The 21,044-nt window shown below is 58.7% G+C and overlaps 7 protein-coding genes across 7 annotated transcripts; all 7 read right to left on the reverse strand.

Annotated features, from left to right (window-relative positions):
• Positions 1-1,305: 1,305 nt before the first annotated feature.
• LSCM1_01044 (uncharacterized protein) lies at positions 1,306-1,764 on the reverse strand (the record flags this gene model as incomplete). The annotated part of the gene is made up of 1 exon (XM_067318670.1): positions 1,306-1,764. One exon carries the CDS (start codon positions 1,762-1,764, stop codon positions 1,306-1,308), a length of 459 nt encoding a protein of 152 aa, XP_067174775.1.
• A 695-nt stretch (positions 1,765-2,459) lies between these two features.
• Positions 2,460-4,667, reverse strand: LSCM1_01045 (uncharacterized protein; the record flags this gene model as incomplete). The annotated part of the gene is made up of 1 exon (XM_067318671.1): positions 2,460-4,667. One exon carries the CDS (start codon positions 4,665-4,667, stop codon positions 2,460-2,462), a length of 2,208 nt encoding a protein of 735 aa, XP_067174776.1.
• An 850-nt stretch (positions 4,668-5,517) lies between these two features.
• Positions 5,518-5,943, reverse strand: LSCM1_01046 (uncharacterized protein; the record flags this gene model as incomplete). Its single annotated transcript, XM_067318672.1, has 1 exon — positions 5,518-5,943. The coding sequence occupies one exon, from the start codon at positions 5,941-5,943 to the stop codon at positions 5,518-5,520; it is 426 nt and encodes a 141-aa protein (XP_067174777.1).
• A 901-nt stretch (positions 5,944-6,844) lies between these two features.
• Positions 6,845-8,665, reverse strand: LSCM1_01047 (uncharacterized protein; the record flags this gene model as incomplete). Its single annotated transcript, XM_067318673.1, has 1 exon — positions 6,845-8,665. One exon carries the CDS (start codon positions 8,663-8,665, stop codon positions 6,845-6,847), a length of 1,821 nt encoding a protein of 606 aa, XP_067174778.1.
• A 1,302-nt stretch (positions 8,666-9,967) lies between these two features.
• On the reverse strand, positions 9,968-12,154 carry LSCM1_01048 (uncharacterized protein; the record flags this gene model as incomplete). Its single annotated transcript, XM_067318674.1, has 1 exon — positions 9,968-12,154. The coding sequence occupies one exon, from the start codon at positions 12,152-12,154 to the stop codon at positions 9,968-9,970; it is 2,187 nt and encodes a 728-aa protein (XP_067174779.1).
• A 1,000-nt stretch (positions 12,155-13,154) lies between these two features.
• Positions 13,155-13,526, reverse strand: LSCM1_01049 (uncharacterized protein; the record flags this gene model as incomplete). The annotated part of the gene is made up of 1 exon (XM_067318675.1): positions 13,155-13,526. The coding sequence occupies one exon, from the start codon at positions 13,524-13,526 to the stop codon at positions 13,155-13,157; it is 372 nt and encodes a 123-aa protein (XP_067174780.1).
• A 3,601-nt stretch (positions 13,527-17,127) lies between these two features.
• LSCM1_01050 (uncharacterized protein) lies at positions 17,128-20,559 on the reverse strand (the record flags this gene model as incomplete). Its single annotated transcript, XM_067318676.1, has 1 exon — positions 17,128-20,559. One exon carries the CDS (start codon positions 20,557-20,559, stop codon positions 17,128-17,130), a length of 3,432 nt encoding a protein of 1,143 aa, XP_067174781.1.
• Positions 20,560-21,044: the final 485 nt, after the last annotated feature.

The following is a 21,044-nucleotide window of genomic DNA, read 5'->3' on the forward strand; positions in this document are numbered from 1 at the left end:
CCAAAACGAGCGAGCTCGCAAAGCTCCGACAACACTTACGACCCACCGGCTTGGAGGAGAGCGGCTCGTATTGAGCGTGCCCTTGCTCACTTTCGCGAAAGCTTTGATGCAGCTGCGAGACTCAGCAGGGCCACAGGGGCAGAGAGGCGTGTTAGAGCGGAGAGTTGGATGTGTTAGAGGGCGTGCGCTGCCTCTCAGTCAATTAGTCCGCTCACGAAGGTAATGCGGCACCGCGTGCGTAACCCTGGGCAACGCGTCCCTTTTTCCTTTTAGTTCTCGAGGAATGGCGAGAAATGGAAGAGATTGGCGGTGATTCGTGAGATCAGCGTGCCCGGCGAGCGCAAATCAGCGCGTAAGGGCAATCGCCGTGTGAGATGGTGGAGTGGGGTCTGTGCAAGGCGGCGACAGGCACTTCCACGCACTGGAAGTTAAAAAAGAAAAAGGCCCCAACGAAAATGAAGGCGGCGGAGGGGGGAGAAGGAGGCGGCCAGAGAAATTTCGTCATTGTGAAGAGCCGTGTGGCTTATGATGCGCGCCATGGTTGGAGGAGCACCACGAAAGACCGAGCTCAGTAAGTGACGCGACAGCCCTGGCGAGTCAGCCGCCCGCGCCCACCGCCCACCATCCCTTTCCCCCACCCACCCAACACATACACACACACACGCAGGCTTTGAGTCACTACAAAGTACAGAGGGGAGACGGCAGAAAGCTCTCGCCTGATTAGCGTGCGTCCACAGGTTTAGGTATCTACGTGCCCGCAGGCCGGTCCGTCGCGCACAGTTGCCTCACCTTTGCAGATGGTGGTGAAGGAAGGTAGTGTCCTCCGCTGCGGTAGCGTTGCAGACAAGCAAGCAGCTCCTGCATTCAAGCCGCATACAGATTATAGCGCCGTGGGTTTGCTGTAACCAGCAAGGATGGCACGAGGCCGAAGCGCTTCTTAACCAGCACCAAGGCATACCGCCAACAACGCCCTCATACACGACACGTGGAAGGATGCTCCTCGCACACCTTTGCCGAGGAGACCGTACCGGCACTTGAAAGACTCCTCATTCTTTACAAAGGATACCGCAGTCAGCGAGCTGGCGAATGACTTTGTCTCTCGCGCCACCTCGAATGGGTACTTGATTCCATACAGGTGCGAGCTCAGAGAGGTCGTCCGCACCCTCTTGCCGCCGTGGAAAACGGGGGTATGGGCCATGCATCGCCTCTCCCCCTGTTTGGAAGCGTACCCGCTAAATCCACGGAGCTCTGGACGACAGGCCAACCACTTTGTCACACTCGGCCCGGCATCCTCCGATCCCCACCTCAGTTTTGCAACTCTTCGTTTCGGATTTGTGCGCGCACTTTGATACAGCGCTTCTTATGGTCCCACTTTTTGGAGAGGCTGTCGCTCACCGCCAGCCCACGCTCCAACATCTTTTGCTTGCGCTTTGCTTGCTTTCGCGTCAGCTGCTTCTTGTTGCTTTTCACAGGGGCGTCCACAACGAGGTCGCCGACAATGCCCATCGCCCGCTTCACTGCCGCCTTTGTCGCCTCGCCATCTGAGTCGTGGCAACTGGCGCTAGCACAGGCTCTCGCGTCGTCCTTCAGCTCTCCATTCAGCCGTGCCATCTCGCGATCAACCTCGTCCTCCAGCCTCTGCGACTTTTGCGCACTGCGAAGCTCAAGCTCCCGCTGCGCGCGCTCAATCTTGCGCTTCTGCACGGTCTTGCGGTGCGCTCGCTTCTTCGCCATTTGCTTCAGCTTTCGAACTAACTTCGTCATGGTTGAAGTGGGGAGGAAGCAGCGAAGCAAAAGGTTAATTTGTTTCGTTTTTTGGGGGGAGGAGGGGGGCGCTTGTTTCCTGCTGTTGTTGTTGTTCGAGGGAGGTCGTGCCGGTGGCCGTGGTGGGAAGCAGGAGGAGGGGGGAGGAGGGGGGAAGCACCTGGTCACGGCGCAAGTGCGAGGCTCGTGGGGGCCATATGCGTTGTGTGTATGTGCGCGCATGCGTGCAGAGAGGGGCCGAAACAGAATGCGCTGCGCGATGCGGGGGTGAGGAAATCGCTTGTGTGCGCTGGAGACTGGCAGCGTCTGTGGCTGCTCCCACCGCATCAAGGTGCAGATCACGCGCGAAAAGATGCTTATCCCTGACCTCTCTACAGGTGCGCATGCGTACCCTGAGAAGAGACGCACCACCACGGGCGTTGCCGCTGCGATGCTCGAAACATACTCTGTCGACGGTTCTTTTCTTTTTCCTTTTTCTCTTCCCTCAGGTCCCCGAGAATATAGGGGAAGGGGAGGGCGCACAGTAAAGCGTATATCAGGAATGGTGCCGCCCAGACAATCGGAACACAGGAAAACATTTGAGGAGAGCCTCTCCATCTCAGACGAGGCAGACGCGTGCACACCGAGCGGCAGGCAGGCCGGTGCGCACGCCGAGCCCTTCTTGTCGTGTTTCTCCACCCCCTTCCCTACCCTGATCAATACTCGGCCATCTTCAGGTGCTTTTTTTGCTGCTTCCGTAGCCAAGAGTTGTAGAGGACAGCAGACGTGTTTGCAGCCCTGTCGGATGAGATCATGTGCGCCGGCATGGACGGCATCACACGCACCGTTTCGGCGACATTGAAGACAGTCACCTTCTGCATCGGCGCCACGTGTGGTATCATTTCATCTACAGAGGAGTCGTCACGCACCAGTGGAGCGTCGCTGGCGCCCGCTGTATCCGTGGCAGATGTGTGCTGGAGTGCTTCGGCCAGCACAACGCTGTCTGTGACAGCGGTGACATCTGACGGGCAGTTCTCTAACCCTTCCATAAGCAGCTCTATAAAGCGAAAGCACAACCTGGGTTCCGCGTGCTCCAGCTTGGCGAAGTGCTCCGCGAGCTCTTCCATGGTAGTCTTGGTGCTGGTGACATCGTGCGGCAGCTGCCGGGTGTGCCGCACACGTTCCCTCCACGCTGCCCATACACTTTGGTGTGCAGATGAAGTCGTTGGGGAGGATATGGGCGTGGCGGCAGCGTCAAGAGCACGGTACTGGTCATGCAGAAGCGCGACATCCTGTAGTGCTTGTTTGGTCGCTATTGCCAGAGACGGAGGCGGCCCTTCAAAAACCGGCGTGGTGCCACCGGTGGTCAACTTGGGAGACGCACTGTCACTTGGCGGCGCAGATGGGTTCCTTGTCTGCGCGGGAGGCTCGACCACTGGTACAAACGTGTCACGGAAGCATTGTGGAGTCTCCCAGCTAAGATCCTCGAGCGATAGGGACATCAAGAAGCCCTCCACAGTCATATTAGGAAGGCAGATGCCTGCGGCGTCGCGCTTGCGCGATAGCTGCGCGGTGGGTTCCATCGACGGAGGCGAAGGTTCCTTCTGGTAGACGGCCCTCACGGCTTCGGCGAGGTGAATCGCTGCGTCGTTTCGTTGGGCGGCTGTAGAGAAGTGATACTTCGCAAAAGCGCGGGACTGGAGCAGGGCCTGAAGCGTCGGGCGCCTCGCGGGAGAGAGCGCCAGGCAGTCGCTGATGAGACGGACCATGTCCTCCCCCGCTTCAGGCGGGAGCAGTGCCGCAAGGTGGTGCAGATGGCTTCGGATCACGGCCAGGCGTTCCGCAGCGCTCGTGGCCGCAGAGAAGTCCACGTGGTTTAAAGAACCAAGCTGCAGCATGAGAAGCCCCAGTGCCCAAACATCAGCGCTAAGAGGGAGCGCACCGCCTGGAGCTGCCGGGGATTCGCCCCAACACGACATATTGCTCACCTCTGGAGCGCAAACGACTTTTCTTCCTTCCCCTGCGACGCCGCTGGGGGAGTCATCTTCGGGCATCAAGTGCGGCAACGTCAGGACGGTCGCCTGACAGGAGCCGGCGGAGCCCTCGGCCATATCGAGCATCGCCGCAGCACTGAGAGGAAGTCGAAATCGCACACAGCCTTTGTTGATATCTAGGCGCACGCTGTCCAGTGGGATATCGCGACACACCACATGCCCGACAGCGTGCAAGTGCAACAGAACCTGGGCGAGCTGGTAGGATATGACCGCCATATTCTGCAGCATCTTCGAATGGCCCTGAAAGAGAAGCCTCTTGGCCACCGCGGTCGCGTAATCCGAAAGTGAGCAGCCCTCCGTGTAGTCCTCCACCACAACGAGCGCCGTTATCGTTGGGGAAGAGATCCCGGTGAGTGCAGCGGTGTCGGTCACCAACTGGGTTCCTCCGCTCCCTGGCGTAGCTCCTTTCCGTTTCCTGCATTTCTCGGTTTCAGGCGACGCGTCCGCACGCTTCTCCACACCCACGTGATCAGCTCCATCGCTGGCCGGTCTTGGAGAGCTTAGTGTCTGGTCCGTGTAGAAGGCATCCATCAGCGTTCGCAGATATGGGTGATCTACTTGCCGGCGAAGGCGGACGTTCTGCAACACGAGTTGCAGTGAGACTGCTTCGGATGTGCTCGCGGACTCCTGCAGAGAGGTGGTGAGGGGGATGTAGGTGACCAGCACATCCCTTTCCCATGACTCCGCGCACGACTTGCTGGTTTTGCCCTTTGCTGGTCGCGAGATACCCTCCGTGCGCTGCGGGAGGAGGCGTTGCGCACGGTAAGTTGACGCTCGTGAAAAAAGTGCACCATAGGAGCCGCGCTCAGCGCCCTCAGCTGCTTTCAACCGGTACGCGCGGCCTTGGGTGTCGACGAGAGTTGCATTCATGGCTCGCGGGGCAGCGAGGTGTACGTGAAGAGAGGAAGGGACTTTGCTGAAACGGGCGTCCGCAGAAGGGCCATACACGGAAGGCACAATGTGTTGACCGCATTCGAGAAAAAAAGGGAGATGAAGTGCGCGCACGCTTTATCTCATCTGCACGCACAGCAGCCCCACAGAGTGGGGAGCGAAAACCCGGTGTGAAGGCCGCGATGCTGGGCCGATGGGACGAAGAAGCGCAGGCGCGCAGAAAGAGAGCTGTGTGAGTACAAAAAAAAAGAGGTGAGGCGAGCGGCAAACGCCATAGTCCTTCCGGTATCAACAGCAGACAGAAATCAACAAGAGCCGCGATGACATGCAGTCGGTCGAGCCGACTCCCTTCGCCCATCGGCCGCCTTCTCGAGGCTCTCCCATGAGAAACCCAGGAGCTGTAGAAGCGCAAATAGCAGCCCACTGGCAAGGGGTGATCGATGGCAGTTCCCATACCCGCACGCAGCACTTCTCATCTTCCTGGCGTGATCTTGTCGATGTTGTTCCTGATGCCCGCTCCATGAGAAACGAGGAATCAATGGAAACAAGACAGACTTTTATGTGTGCAGAAGTGATACCTTTTTATGTGCTCCCCCTTTTCATTCCCTTTCTGGCGGTCCTCAAGGAGAGGGCGGCGCTGAGGGAGAGACTGGCTGGACGGCTGAAGGGAGGGGAGGAGAGTCGTGTGTGTCTGTGTGTGGGGGGGGCGCGTAGACGCTTGCCTGCGGCAGCTCGCACCCTGTAAGAGCACCGCTGACAACACAGGTGCACAGAGGTCGCACCTCGACCACATCGCTTACATATTCGATAGGAACGAATCATCAGCCAATTAGGGAAGCAGTTTTTTGCGGCGCAAGAGCGCCTCCATCGCCTGCTCAAACTCTGTTCCAGTAATCAGCACACCTTTTTCGTGTCGGTACGAAGGGTTCTTCGTCACGGTACGGATGAACACGTCCTTGATCAGCTCTGATAGAGTGCTTTGCGCGAGCGCCGTGCTCACTGTCTTGTCCGTGAACAACGCCACCCGGTAGCCTGTCATGGTCTCCGTGTAGTGCACTTTGTACAGTGGTGTGTGCACGGCCCGCAAGCCGCCGCCCTGCGTGGAAGACAATTGCGAGCTGATGTGCTGAAGTGTGTAGACAAAGCCGGCGACGAGGCCGTCCTCGCCGTGCTGCACAGCGCTTGTGCGCTTCCACTGCTTAGTGTAGATGGTGTCCCCATATCGGTTGAACACGTAGATTGAATACAGCGTCATGACTGCACCCTAGCGTGGCGCAGGCCGGATCACGAAGACCAACCACCGTCTCAGTGGCTCCCCGTCACGTCGCGGAGGGCTGCCAACAACCTAAGGATGCAGTCTCGTGGAGCAGGAAAGCGGTTATGTGTGTGTGTGGGGGGTCCCCTCTCTTACATGCGCGAAACAGAAGGTTTCTCGAGAGTCACGGGAGGAATGTAAGCAGCGCTTTCCTCCAAAACCCCGCACTCGGTAGTTGGATGCGCAAAGACCGCAGATAGTGCGACCCCCAAAGGGCGAGGAGGAGCATACCGGCGTGCACCGCGTCTCGCGGGAGAGGCGAGGTGAGCAAGTGAGGCAATGAGTGCAGGACAGGGCAGGGCGAGGAATAAGACGCAGAAGACAGCGAGGCGTTCGCGTGGAGTCCCCTCTGCAAGCACCTGCGCTCCGCGGGTTCGACAGCATAGGAAGCGCAACAGGAGCCTTACAGGATCAGCTGTGCCGCATAAAGTCTTGAGCTGTGAAGCGAGAGATGCTGAGAAGAGGGATACGGGCGAACATCCTGGGTCGCCTACCGACGTCGCACTTTTTGTTTCCGTTTTCTTTTTTTCGGTCTCTCCGGTTCTCCGCGGCTGCAGTGTTACGTTAGAGCTCCATCCCACTCTCATTCGCAAAAAGATATATATATATTAGAGGTGACAGCAGTGCAGGACGTGCGACAGGAGAGGCAAGCGGCGCTTTTGCGTGCGTCACACGACCAACCATCTGTGCATACGTGTGCGTGAGTGAAGGGAGTCTTCTCCGAGCGAGCAGCCGTGGCATGGGCGGAGGGCATGGCCTCATCGCTAAAAAGAAAAAAGAGCAGAGGCGAACGTTCCCAATAGGACGCCACGGCCAGAGCAACAGGTGTCTCCCACAGAGCTCATTTCGGTTGATGCTGGCAATTCAAGCTACTGTCGCGCTCGTGCGTCAACGCATCTCGATCCAGTGATTGGCGGTACTCGTCGATGATGTTCGGCACCCAGTCTGGCATCGGCTTTGTATTGACCTTGCGTGATGGCATCCACGGCGCGACACGGCGTTGCCGATCGCGCCTCATCATTGCCTGTATCCGCCGCTGCTCGGCTTCTAACCAATGATCATAGTCATTGCCACGGCGGCGCGTCAGTCGCCGCCAGCGCATAAACTCGTTCGCCTGGTGCGCGCGCTCTCGCTGCTGTGCCTCGTCGAGATTGATGTCATCAGCGGAAACGCTCAGTCGGTTGACGCCAATGTCCACCGAGGCATACTTTGTCTGCAAGTTCAACGAGGAGTGTTCCTGCTTCGTCTGCGCAGGCAGGTAGTCCCAATTCCCACGTGGGCGGAGGGTGTAGAGGACGACGGACATCGAAATGAGCAGGTCCGACGGCACCTCGCTTGGGTTCGGCAGGCTTTCGAGCAGCAGTCGCGTGGTCGGCCGCGACAGTCTTGTTGCGAGGCGACGGATCATGTTCCGCTTGTGATTCGGGCCGGCAAAGAGAATATAGCCGCTCTGCGCGTCATCCTCGACGCTGGAGGAGCGCGTGAAACGGTCAAGGCAGAAGTCCGAAAGCGATTCCTCTCTCACCCGTGAGGCACCACGGAGGCCACGCGACATCACTTCATACGAGGAATCGCGCTGCAGCGGTGCCGGAAGAGAAACAGGGGAGGCTCCCACCACGCTAGACCGAAAGACACGTCCGGCAGGTGCCTCCGGAGCGTCGACAAACCCTGGCTGCGCGCGCATACCGACACCGTCCACGTCAGCAGCGTCTGCTTGTGCGGCGCAGCAAAGTGGCAGGAGGTTGTTGCGCTCCGTGATGTGATTTAACATACCATAGACATCATCGCCGTCCTCCTCCTTCAATGTGTAGATCGGGACGGAGGTTTGAAAGTGCGCCCCGCGGGCTGCGCGAATGACTCGATGGTCATACAAGTCAGCGCAGTGATTTGTCGCGATGATTGCGTCGTATTGGTACCCCGAGGCCGTGCGAAGGAGGGTGCCGAGCACACCAGGGTCATCGACGTTGTCGAGCACAAGCACACGGTTGAGGCGCTGGTGATTGGCGATGAGCTGCTCCTTCATGGGCGGCGTCGGGATCGCAAAGTCACCCACATAACCGTCTGCGCCGGACGCGACGGCAGATGAGACAGCCCGGTCCATAAGGACTATGTCGGTGTCGCGGCGGTCCTGGAATGACCCCGGAACTGGCTTGCCGACTTCTACCATGAGGTGGCGTGGCCGGTATCCAGCTCGGCACAGCTCCTCAATCATAGCCCGACCACCGACGACCAGCATCTGCCGTGCTTGCCGGTACTTTTCATTGCTGCTGAGCGTTACAAAGTGCTGAACCAACGTGTGATTCATGTCGTCGATTACGGTTCCCTCCCAGAGCACCTCCTGCTGCATTTGTAGCAGCAGCGCCTTCTGAGCCTGCTTCTTGAGCTTCTCTGCCGAGAGTGCAGCAGAGGACGACGGAGAAGCGGCAGAGGCAGCGATGCGGCTTGCGTTCGTCGGTATTGTGACGTTGCGCTGCGACGGATCCTTAGGTGCGAGCGGGTGACGGTAGGCGGACTTGCTCATCCGAGCGACGGAGCGCTGCTCCCCAACGGAGGACTGGAAGCAGCGAGCGGTGCGCAGCGTCGAAACCCCAACGGAGGTGCAGCGGCGGATGTGATGATCCAGCGCGAGCACTCCATGCAGGAATGGCGCGTACCGCTTCATGAAAACAGGACGCCTTTATCTATTCTCACTTTTTCAGTGACTCAATGCCCCGTAAGATGCAGTGGGGTAAGTGCGTGTGTGCGAGGGGGAGGGGAGGGGAGCAGAGATCGGAGGGAAGGAAGAAAGAGGAGAAGCTTCAGGACAGCGAGTACTGAAGAGAAGCAACACGAGAGGGTGACACGTGATGATGAGGGGCCCCCGGTTGTTGTGTGAAGTGCCGGTCAGCCGAAGCGTTCCTCTCCTGCGACCGCAAGAGTTTCGCGGGGAAGCGACGCTGGTCGCCACCGCCTTCTCGCCCATCCCCTCCCTTTCCTCGCGCCCTTCATCTAAGGCCTCGGCAATGAGAGCCAAGAGGAGGGTCATACAGTGCACTCTGCAGCATGCTGCTTCCTGTTTTCTGGGCTGCACAGACTTCTGTGTGGGGAGTAGCAGAAGGAGGGGGAAGGGATTACTGCCTTCTCTCGCGCTGAGTTGCCCACGTCTACAATTCATAATGCTGCGGCTGTTACCGCTAACCTGAACGAAGCCTCGTCGCTCAGCTTTCCCTGCCGAGAGGGTAGAGGAAGAGCCACAGAGATGATATGCATAGGCTTATTCACACCTATAGGAGGAGTAAGGGAAGGAGGGGGTGTGGGAGGAAGGAAAACGCTGTTTTCTCTACGGAAACTGCTGCGTTCACTAACGCCGTGCGATCGATGCTGCAATCCCCTAAACGCGCATGCGATAGGGAGGACCGCGTCCGGGAGCCACATAAAAGACGCGCAAAAAGAAAAAAGAGGCAAAGGCAGAACAAACAGTGGCGTCATAAGGGTCTTCCATACACATGCAGAGACACGCAATGGCACAGCAACACACACATTATCCAATGACGCGAAGAAGAAGAAAACGTTTACATGAAGGTGGAACAGACGGATGCAACCGAACATCAAACGCATGCTCCAAAGAATACGTTACATCTTGCGAAGAGAGGGAGCGAGCAAGAAGAATATCATAGGACGAAAGAGGCCTCACATACACACACAAGCTTTCGGGCGGGAGGGCAGGCGACGCGCAGGGGTCCGCTGGTCTTGCAAGCTCGATGTAATTTGCTCGACGCTCGCCTTCTCGATGGGTCGAGAGACTCGGCCCCTTTCGTGAAATTCCCACGCAAACCGCCTTACGTAAACGTCACCACACGACAGAGACGCCTCGATCGCCTCAGGCAGAGCAGCTAAGAGGGAGAATGAGCTACGGCGGGGCAACACACCTCGAGGGCAACTGTGCCGCCGATCGTGCAATTTTCGAAGCACTGCATTTTTGCTCTCAAAAGGGGCCGCGCGACTCCTTCGTGTACGCCTTCTTGTCAAGGATGGTGGACATTTGCAGCGCAGCATAGATCATGAGTAGCGGCATGTGCACTACGAGCGCGTGCTCCTCCTCCTTCACGGACGTCCCCTCAAAGTGCTCCCGCAGAAACTCCAGGAAGTACGGAAAAATCATATCCGTCGAGTCGCTGCCGTCCTCCTTGAGCGTCAGCCGAGGACAGGCCGAGGCGCGGCGTGAGGGCGTGTCCGTATCTCCGTCGATCGCCGGCGGAACACAGCGCACCTCAAATCGAATGAGGCACTGCCGGTTCTGCTGAGATGCCCCCCCAATCGGCTTCGCGCCACTACCGTGGTTGCCGTTGGGCCCCGTAATGTTGTAGTAGGAGCTGCTTTCATCGTGCAGCCACGCGGGAGTTCGATACTTGTCTAGCACCCCAGCTTGCCGAGCCGTCGCTTCGGTGCCTGTGCCGCCGCTAGTGGTGGGCGCCTGGATTTCTGTGCAGTAGATGTAAGGGCCGGTAATGGGCGGGTGGTTGCTTGCATAGACGACGGCGCCGACAAATTGCGCGTCTGGGTAGCTCGATCGTGTGTTGTTGGCATCGTTGTACTGCCCTTGATAGGCAGCGATCTTCAACGGGCCCTCGGTGACGCTGCAGCGCATGGTGAGCGCGACCGGTTCGCCTAGGCGCGTCAGCACGCGTTGAAAGAAGCAAATGCTGCTCGCGAGGGCAGCCGTCGTAGAGAGAAACGTACTCTCAAACGAGGCGCCGCCCTCGCCGACGCCGATGAGCAGGCCATAGTGATCCTCGAGGGAATAGCGGTGCACCTCTCGCAGTACTGAAATGATGCTCGGGTCATCGGCCTGCTCACGGTTCAAGGCGAACTGGTGGCGCACGTACGCGCCCGTTGTCCGAGTTGTCGACGGCGGCCTCGGGATGCAGCGAGTGAGGAAGGGGGAGCGCATGCCTCGTGGCAGGCAGTGCATAAAGTGCGGAACGCGGAAGAGCTTTGGGTACGGGATCGCCGAAAACTCGGCGCGCGTGTCGAAGGAAACGAAAAGGTCAAGAAAACCGCTATGGGGGGTGTCATTGTAAATGCGGAACTGCACCTTGCCGTGTTTAAGGCTGATCACGGGGATTGGTGGGATTTCCTCGGCATCCTCGGCCCCGAACCCCTCCACACACTCTGCGAGCTCCTCGCGGTAGGTGCTCTCGCCCTGGGAATGCTGCGAAGTGTGGCCAAAGGAGAGACGATGGCCTCCGTCGCTGACAGCCGTACCGCCGCCGACCAGGCTCGATCTGGCGATGCCGCGCCGCTGCAGCGCGTGCCCGGTGGTGCTGCGCCGCTTGATCGGTTTGCCGAAGGGGTCTGCAGAGCTATTCTGAGAGCGGACGTACGCCTTCAAGTCCACAATGAGAGACCGGTAAGGATCCTTCGCACCAATCGCATCAGCAGACACCTCAACCGCGAGCTCCACGAAGGAGCCGCAAAACGGTGCGGACAAGAGGTAGTGACCACTAGGCAGGTGCGCCGTGAAGGCAAAGCCGGCTTGTGAGGGGCAGAAGAACGACTCCAGGCGCCGCCGATCCGCCTCCTCGGTATAGTAAAGTCGGTGGTGCTGGCGCTGAAAAAGCGAGGGTAGCCGCTCTAGCTGGAAAAACACGGCGACGTCACCAAGCTCGTTGACCTCCGTACGATCGGTGCACATTGGGCAGCGATAAGCGTTCGTCGAGTGAAATGTGCCCACGAAAGGGATGTCGTTGACGGAGCGGAAGTGCGCAATGTCACAGCCGCACGAGCGGCAGTTGACGACAAAGTACACGGACATCCATGACCGTTCTACAGCGAGCAAAAGTTGCGCGGTGACCACATCGATCGGGGCCTTCAGCAGCGCCGCCAGAGCGAGCGGGTTCCATAGAGTGAAGGTAGTATAGAAGGGGCGCAGCTCATTGCACGCCTTGACCGCAGTCCGATCTACAAGGATGACGTCCTCCTGCAAGATGCGGCCTGTTCGGGGCACTGAAAAGAAAGTCTGGCTGTGAAAGGGAGAACGCGAGTCTAAGAACGGCTCACAGACGGCCTCAAGCGCACCCCAAAAGCCCTTGTCGACTTGTTCAAAGGGCAGCGTGATCCACTGACGGTGAAACGCTGCCTTGTCCATCTGTGAAGTTGCAGCGACGTGCATGAGCAGCTGGTGAACAGAGGAGACGGTGAGAACACACACGACTGCGCACACGAACAAAAAAGCCGTATGGCCTATTTCACCGTTACGCGAAAGACTGTGAGGAGGGGAAAACACAGACGCACACACATAAAGAGGGCCAACTACAACAGTGGGTCGAGAAATGCTCGGAGAAGGCGAGCAGTCGGCCCTGAACGCGTCAGAAACGCAAAAACGATGGGTAAAAAGAAGAGGGACTTAGCCATGTAGCTGTGTGAAGACGTCCTCTACGTTTGCAGGAAAGGAGGAGGACAAGGACGATCAGCATTCGCATCGTGTAGGCACTGAGCATGGCACACAGCGAAGGCGACGCAATAGGAGTGGCGGCAATGTGTGCATCGATCGAGGAAATTCTCCTCGCGATGCATCTCTGTCCCAGTAAATCGATAGCGGGTCCTGCCCTTGTCTAAAGGGCGAGCACAAGAGCGCACGGACATGTGTTGCGGGTAAAACGTATACACGCACATGAAAAAGGAATGCAACCTCAGCAATCTTGAGCGCTGACTCGGCTGCGTGCGTGCGTGTGCGTGTGTGTGTGCGTGTGTGTGGTGGTGATGTAGAAAACGGGCGCAAGGGTAGCGCTGCTTTTTCATTCCTTATCCCTTTTTCTTCGGTCTTGCCTATTATGGCGCCACGAAGGCGGCTGCATGTTGGTGAAGGGCACGCCTCACTCTTAGGTCGTGTTAGCTTGAATGCCTCACACCCTTCACGAGCCACCTGGGCAGTGTACTACTATGTACATGCTGGAGGGACGCTTGAAGAGGAGGAGGAGCTTGCCTAATAGCAGCGCGATTGATCACCGCTTCTATCTTTCTCTCTCCATGTTTCTCCTTCCACGCAGCCTCTTTGTAGAGAACGCCTTTCTTTGTGCTCTCACCAGCGGGTGCGGTTGCCGACGCACACAAGACACACCCGCCAAAAAAAAAAACAGGGGCGCGCATAAGTACATGTGTGCACTGGGACATCAGTACTGGTACAAGCCAAAGACCGTCACCGTAGCAAACAGGTGTTTGCTCACATAAACCTCCTCAAAGTAGTGGTCTGTGTCGGAGTCCCAGAACATCTTGCATCCCGTCCGCATACCCTCGCCACGCTGCTCGCCAATCATACAGTGCACCACAATCTTGTAGCGATCGAGGTCCTTCGCGCGGATCTTATCGCGCACGGTGTCCGCTATCTCTTTGCTAATGCTCTGAATCTCATCAGCGTTGTACTCCTGGTCCTCTAGGCGGCTCTCAAGGACAGACTTTGCAATAGGCTTCAGCTCACTTGGGCGGAACCTGTGCTGATGATCTGGCCGGAGGGAGAAGGTGGTAGCGTCGACCTCTCCCTGCATCTTGAAGCGTTGCGAAGCTTCTTGCCCCTCGGCTCCTTGCTGAATCCTGTAAATGGGCGTGGCCGATATGTAGGCAGATGTGCTATGATGAAGAGGTGTCTGTGTAGACAACGCAGTATAGCCGGGGCGCGGAAGCGAGCGATGATGGCAAACACCTACGCCATAGACCTCGATCTCCATACGAGGAAAAGGGAGCGACGGCGGAACGATGAAGCGGGGCTTGATTGGTGAGCGGTTCTTTTATTTCCCCGCTAGATCGAGGGCGCGCTGGAGCCACTAAGGACCCGCACCGTTCAAATGCCTACGGAAGGATTCCAGACACGAGGCGCTGCAGGTCTGTGTGCCTCACGTCGAGAAGCCACAGAGGCCACACGGACGGGGGTTTTTCCTCGGTGCATGCTAGGTCTGTGTTTCACGACTCGATGCCGGCTCGAGGCCGATGCATCCCTCACGGTCTACCACGACGACTAAGCTTCATGTCTGCGGTGCGTGCTCTTCTTTCATTCTGGCGCAAACGCTCGTCGGGTACATTTCGGACGCAGAAAGGGTATATAAAAGAAGAGGGAGGGAGAGAGGAAAGGGGGCGGGGAGGGGAGTCAATGCCCCCTAAATGCATAACGGAAGGAAACAAAAAACGAACGCAGTGAATACGGAAGGGAAAGAGGCTCCACACGCGCCCCTGACAACGGCCAGCGACAGGCGCGCCATGACTCATGGGAGCATTCCATCGAGGCATGCACCGGAGCCGAAAAAGGGGGCTAAAAAAAAGCAGGGAAAAGGCCGCGTGTGGCCGCCGCACCGCGTGAAAGGGCACTGCTTCCGCTTCTCCATCCTCCAACTTGTCCGAGGCGCGGGAACGCGAGTAGCATGCACTTTATGTTCCTTGTGTCTCTCACTCTCTCAGGTGAAAAGAGATGGTCGCGGCACAGACCACTGGCGCCTAGAAGGGGCAGCTGTTCACAGCTTCCGCAGGAGGAAGACTCCCCTGCCCACCAAGTTGTGCCATCCATTGCGCAAATGCGCTCGCGCCGCGGAGACAACGAAGAAGAAGCCCCGCGATCTCTGTCTAAGTAATACGTGCCGTTGTGTAAGCGCTGTCTCTGTGATGGGCGAGGATCGATAGTGCAAATCAGGTAGTTCGCAATATTATTCAGCACCCCACACGCATCTTCTGTCTCACCCCGGTGAAACAATGAGGTGTGCTCGCGTACACAAGGTGGGCCTCCTCCTCTGAACGTGGTGGGCGGCTGAAGGCAACGGCTAACTGTCTGCTAGAGCAAGTCGGTGCTCTTCTTGCTTCACTGCGAAATCTGGGGCGCGAGTGCCGGAGAAGTAATCTTACCTCAGAGGGGGAAAGGAGACGGCGCGCGCCATCGCTGCCGCGGCGCCCAGCACTCTCGTGGACGACGCCGATGCGTTCATCTAGCGAGAAGCGATGCGAAGTAGCCACCAAGATAAAGCGCCGTTATTTTAGACGTAAGGGAGGTTAAAACAGCAAATTCATGAGTGTAAGCGTTTCGCAGAGTCACTCCTTGAGGATACGCCCGCACCATTACAAACAACGATGCCTCTCGTGAGGTGGTTCAGGCAGCTTCCCGATCCCCTCATGTCGTCTTCACAACCATCCATAGTCGGCGCCGCCGCCGTCCGCTCCGCGGACAGCAATAGAGAGGCTCCCCACACTTGCGCGACTGCTCTTTTTTCTGTTTTCTTTTTCTTGTTCATCGGGGGGTGGGTGGGCAGAAAGGGAAGGCAAGACGCTGAAGGGGCCACGCAAGATGCTGGGCAACCACCGCGTAGTATTCGTATGCGAACAATGCCTGTCGACCCGAGAACGAGTGGAGTCATGGCAGCCGAGAGGAGCAGCGGAAAAAAAACTCAGTCAAGCATGCAGAATACATGAAGGTAGAGCCACGACGTGCACAACACAAGAAAACAAGTCCGAGGCAGTCCGGCAAATTCCACACCGCGAACCCATTCATGCCCACCGGAGAAGGGAAACGTAACCCATCATGGGTACGCTTCTCAGCTTGCCGATTTGATGCCTTTTCAGAGCAGCTCAGCTCATCACCCCTTTATCCCACGGGCTGTCAGCGACGCCTCGCAAGGTGCAGGAGGGCGCCATCGGCGTGAGAGGGGCCAGTGACCCGACTCGGACGGCTCAGCACGGTCACTGCCGGCAGTCACACCGCCCACATACACACACACACGCCTCACAGGTCGCCTCAAAGTCACTGCCATTCTGCCCGTCGCCACCTGGTGCAGCCCATCCCCTCAGGGCCGCTCAGGCTGCCCGCGCCGGGGGCGCAGCGCGAGGCCCGCGTACGACGGGCTTGACACCGGCCGATGCGCCGCCTCCCTACGCGAATGGCACGAGCGGCTTCACTGTCGCTAGCCACTTCGGTGCCACGCGATCCATGACAGCGCCGCTGAAATCCACAGCAATGAATCGGTGCGGCTCAAGAGCAGCCGGGGGAGGAAGGGGGAGGCCCCCGTATGTTCACAGATTCTTCCCTGAAGAGAAAGACAGAGTGGGGCAGTCGGTCATGAGACCACACGCAAATATCACCCTCAGAGTTCTTTAGTCGCTCATGAGCTTTTGATCCTCACAGTAACAACAGCAGCGAAAAAGAAAGGGCTAATGCAGTATGAGCAGGCAGACACGTATTGTACATTGGCGACACCACATAAAAAAAAGACACTCTCGCTTACCACAGAAGCAGACGGAGAGCGAGTTGCTCACCCGAGCACGACCACGTCAACGATATTACACGCACCTAGCGACGCCCGCCGAGCCTCCTCCACTAAACTTGGCTTGAGGTCCTCCAGGAAGCACCGTGTGCACCTTCTCCAAAACGAGCCAGCGGCACTGAGACATCTCTCGGCGCTACACCACCTCCCCCCCACTGGATACGGGCGGCGCCGGCGGCCGCAGGCGTCTCCTCGGTAGACCGCGCGCCGCCACCCTAGCAGGCCGCCAGCAGGCCTCGCGCCCCTCGAAGGCCCGCTGCGCCCGGCCCACACACCGTGCCCCGCACCCCCCCCGAGTCGCCACGAGCCGGTGCAGCGCGCCATGCCGCATGCTGGCCCTCCACGTTGGAAAGCCCGGCGAACGCGATGACGCGACCCGGGAGGGGAGTTGGGAGCGCCCGCCGTGCTACCGGCAGCCGTGCCGCATCCGACCGCGCCATCGCATGCGCCAGGTGCCGCACATGTCGCGCGCATGCGCGGCGCGGCGAGCAGCCTGTCGCGGCAGGCCAAACGGACCCCTGCATACCACGCGGCCCCGCGCACCAAGGGCTCAGAGCCAGCCGTCCTGAAGGGAGATCGCGAAGTGGGGGTGAGGGACCGCGGCTCCGGCAAGAAGCGGGGGTTCGGTTGTCCCCGCAGGGCGGGGGTCAGCACCCCGTCCGCAGTCTATGCTGCCGCTGGCAATCACACGCGCCGCTGCGCGAACCTTATATCTGGAGCGAAGCTGGGTGTGGAAAGAGTAAGGGCGGAGGAAACGTAAAAAAAACCTGCGCTGCTATTCAGCACTGACGCACCACCCCCGAGAACTCTTCAGAGCTGTGCTCTTGTTGCCCAGCATCAAGCCCTCCTGTCACTCCCACAAGTTGGAACACCACGCGCTTGCTGCTAGAAACGTGAGCTGCTGTAAGGAGGCGAATGCAGGTCGATTGACCCCAAGCCCGCTCGCCAGAAAGCGAACAAGACTTCGACGCTCCTCTTTTATGCGACCGCAATTCATCATGACGGTGCTAAAGGTGTCCCAGGTGATCTCGTCCGTTGTGCGTCGCTGCGTGTATCCGTGGAAGCGGCCGTGAAGAAACAGCAGCAGTGGTTCCTCCATGTGAACCATAGAAGTGGCGAGAAAGTGGCGAAGACTCATAAAGGTCAGCGGAGTGGAGCGGGAGGCGGTATTGTAATCCTTGAAGATGTTCTCTGGGTCAATCAGGAATAGCGGGGAGGCGTTCCGGTAAAGGTAGTCAAAGACAGTGCGTGCCTCCGTATCGGAAACAGGGGCGTTGGGGTCGGCTGAGGGCCAGCAGTGACTGAGATGGTACAACATGTACGAGACGAAGTGCACCTGCGTCGGGGACACAAAGCCGCGTATCACATCGAGGTAAGCAGCAAGCACCTTGTCCTTCTCGACCACAGCGTCCAGGTAGCACAAAATCTCGTACAGCGTCTTCGCCACCAACTCCGGATACCCGTAGCGCACCTCAAGCTCGTCCACTAGCGCCTCCTGGAAGTCGCTGAGCACGTACATTTCCTTGAAAAGGCGCGCTGCCATGTCTTGCCGGAGCTGCAGGTTCGTACATTGCTGTGCGGCACGCGTCAGGCACTCCTCATAGCGGTACTCCATTCGAATAAAAAACCGCTCCGAGGCGCAGGCCATGAGGTGGTCGATGGTGGTCACCTCGATCATGCGAGGGGTGAGGGAGCGAAAGGCACCAAAGAGCTCTTTGTACAAGAGCCACTCAGGCGCGCGGTCTGGGGAAAGCGGGTTGAGGCGCTGGAAAGCGACAGTCGAGGCCGTCGTCGAGCTCACTGCACCCGCGCGGTACTGCAACCCTGGGTTGTTCTCGACGAGACTCTTACTGCCGAGTTCCTTGAAAAGTTGCAGGTTAGGGTTGCCACGGTAAACAGTAGAATCGCCTCCCGCTCCACCACAATGTGACTCAGAGGCGCATTGGGACGCCATCGACCCCCTCTTACCTGGCACCGAGGCGTGTGTCCCGTGAGCGTTCTCGGCGTGTGCATACTTGATCTTCAAGTAATTTGTTGCTTCGGGTACCTGAATGGGCAGCGACGGGTCCACGTGGTTCATACGGCATAGCAGCTTCTGCTGCACCGGGTCCTCGCCGGTGTACACCTCGATGGTGGAAAGGAAGCGGTCGCTGTTCAGGTCTTGCAGCGGGCGGCGCAGAACGCGCCGCATGACCGCCTCCGCAGGCAGCACCTCTGGCATCATCCGCTGCACCACCACCACGTCTGCCTGCTCCGAGTTGGGCCGTGGAATCGTGAATGCGACGGAGGCAGTGGAGGGCCCAAGAATGTTTTCGACCCATTCTGCGCGACGGGCCTTGTCAACCCTCTGCAGCGTCCGCATCCGTCTAGTAGCAGGCAGCTGTGGTAGTGCCGTCGCAAGGGGCCCGCTGCCTTGCGTGAGCGCGGCAGCCGTTGGCGAGGAAGGCTTCGGGCAGCTGTCAGAAGTCTTGGACAGAGGTGACAGGTTTGCGGCGTGCCGAGCATGGCACGAGTCGAGCAGCCCGATCTTAATAACACTCAGTGGGTCATCTGGGCGTTCCGTCGTCGGAGACGCCAACGTGCAGCTGTGCTCCTCCCTGGAGAGCGCCTGCCCAGGCAAAGAGCCGCCCGCTTGGCTGCTCTGAGTCTCCGGCGACATCGTCGTCTGCCTCTCCGCCGGCAAGAACGGTGCATCGGCGTACATGGAGCCCGACAGGCTAACCTTCCCCGGCCTCGCCACCTTTGTCTGGGAGTCGTTCGCGTTGATGGATGCCTGGTACTTTTGCAGGCGTCTCTGCAAAGTGTGCCGAGCTTTGAAGTGCTCGTACACGCGCCGGTCAAACAAAATGGCAACAAAGCCATCTGTCTCATCGGGGGCTTCCTCTTGCTTGCCGCTGTGAACAAGCTCCAGAGGAATCCTATGCGAGTCTGCTTGATTGGTATCGTTGCCAGTCGTTGCTGACATCTTCTTGCCGCCGGTGCGATGTGTCGCCACTAGGCGCCGGTATGCCTCCTCGCAAAAGTGCATGTCCTCCAGAAGGACCACCACACTCTCCGCCATTTTTTTCCGCAGGTCCCGTCGCGACCCTTCCGCTGTAAGCACAAACTCATTGTCGTACACATCCAGGACCTCGTTCACACGGCTCTCCACCTGTTCGAGCAGCACCAGCAACGCCACTCGTTCATCACCCTCGTCGAACAGGCTCTGCGTCTGCGCAATTTTGCTCAGCTTAAGCTGCTGATATCCCTCCTTCAATTGGTTGGACTTGCCACCTGCCATTTGCTTGCGCAGTCGGAAGAGCTGCAGCTGTGCATCTTTGTTCTCGATGCGAAGGGTCTGAATGTCGCGCTGCAGCCGACACTGAATCGAGGCAGCCTCCTGCGCGTCCATCTCTACCTTTTGGCGGAGTCGTCGGCATTCATTGGTGGCCTGGTCGAACTGTCGACGGACGCGCTCGAGCTCCGTCTCATACCACATGATTTGTTCGCTTTTTTCCTCCAAGGAGCGCTCCAGCAGCAGCACAGCCTCGCCAGAGGTTCCCTTGGAGAGAGCAGTGGCCAAGACTGCCTTGGCGCGCCCCAGCGACGCCGCCTCGTCAAAGTACGCCCGTGCCATCTGTATCTCCAGACACCCATCGGAACTGCCCTTCGACTTGCGTGGCGTGCTGCCGCTGATGCCAACCTGCTCGTTGGGCTGCGCCCCCGTTGCCGCGCTGGCAGTATCGTCATCGTCCCTTGCGGCATCATCGCAGTCACTGGCGGCGAAAATAGAGCGGCAGAATTCGACGCGGAAGAGCCGCAACAAATCGCCAACGTGGACATTACTGGGCTGCGCTTGCAAAGCGCAACTGACCCGATCAAACAGGTCCACCACCTTCAGAGTGCGGTCGAGTGACGGCGGCTCGTGCACCCCGCGGGTCACCAGTTCACGCAGCTCTGTCTCGCAGCGAAGCAGCTGACTCCGCCACCCCTCACCGCCAGCGTGCGAGGAGGGCAGCGACGGCGCTAACGTCACACCGGGAAGTGCGCCGGCTGTTGCCATAAGCTCTTCCACCGGTGACAGTGCCCCCCTATGGGTGGCGGCAGTGCCCTCTTCGGCTAATGGACCCAAGGTGCTTGCGAGCGGAGCCGCCACGCGCGCTGAAGAGGTTCGAAGGCGCCCATCAAGCGAGAAGGCGTTCTTCTTGTAGACATTAGCAAGTGGCTTGTTCTCACGTGAGGAGGTTGCTGGGAAGGTGGGCCGCGAGGTGGGCAGCGCTCGCGTGCTGCGCTGCTGCGACATATTGCCAAACAACCAGCAACGTTTGTAAGGGCGGCCGAAGGCTTGGACGGATGTGTGAGGACAATATTGTTTTTTCCTTCAAGAGAAACAACAACAAGGGCCCTGCAGCAAAAGTAAAGGGAGGTAAAGGGCCTCCTAACAGGTAGAAAAGTCACCGAAGGGGGAAAGGCGGCGCCGGCAAGCCGCGCAGTGAATCCACGGGCGTTGGTGATTTGACACGTCTGAAGGCGCCGGTGAAGAGGAAGAGAAAGGGGACGACCATACGAAGAGTGACAGGGGAATTCGCGGCAGATCAGAGCGGTCACCGCGCCAGAGCAGCGACACACCCACATGCGCACGCCGAGCCGACGCGATCGAGTTGGCTCCATCACGGCGGCGCGCAGCAGTCTGGCAGCATCTTGCTCTTCGTTGTCTTCACTCATGGCTCCCATGCGGTGTTACGTGTCAGGGGCAAACGGGAAACAGCCGCGCATATTGCGCTGGCC

The sequence above is a fragment of the Leishmania martiniquensis genome, chromosome 35 (genome assembly GCF_017916325.1).
Source record: "Leishmania martiniquensis isolate LSCM1 chromosome 35, whole genome shotgun sequence".
Taxonomy (NCBI): domain Eukaryota; phylum Euglenozoa; class Kinetoplastea; order Trypanosomatida; family Trypanosomatidae; genus Leishmania; species Leishmania martiniquensis.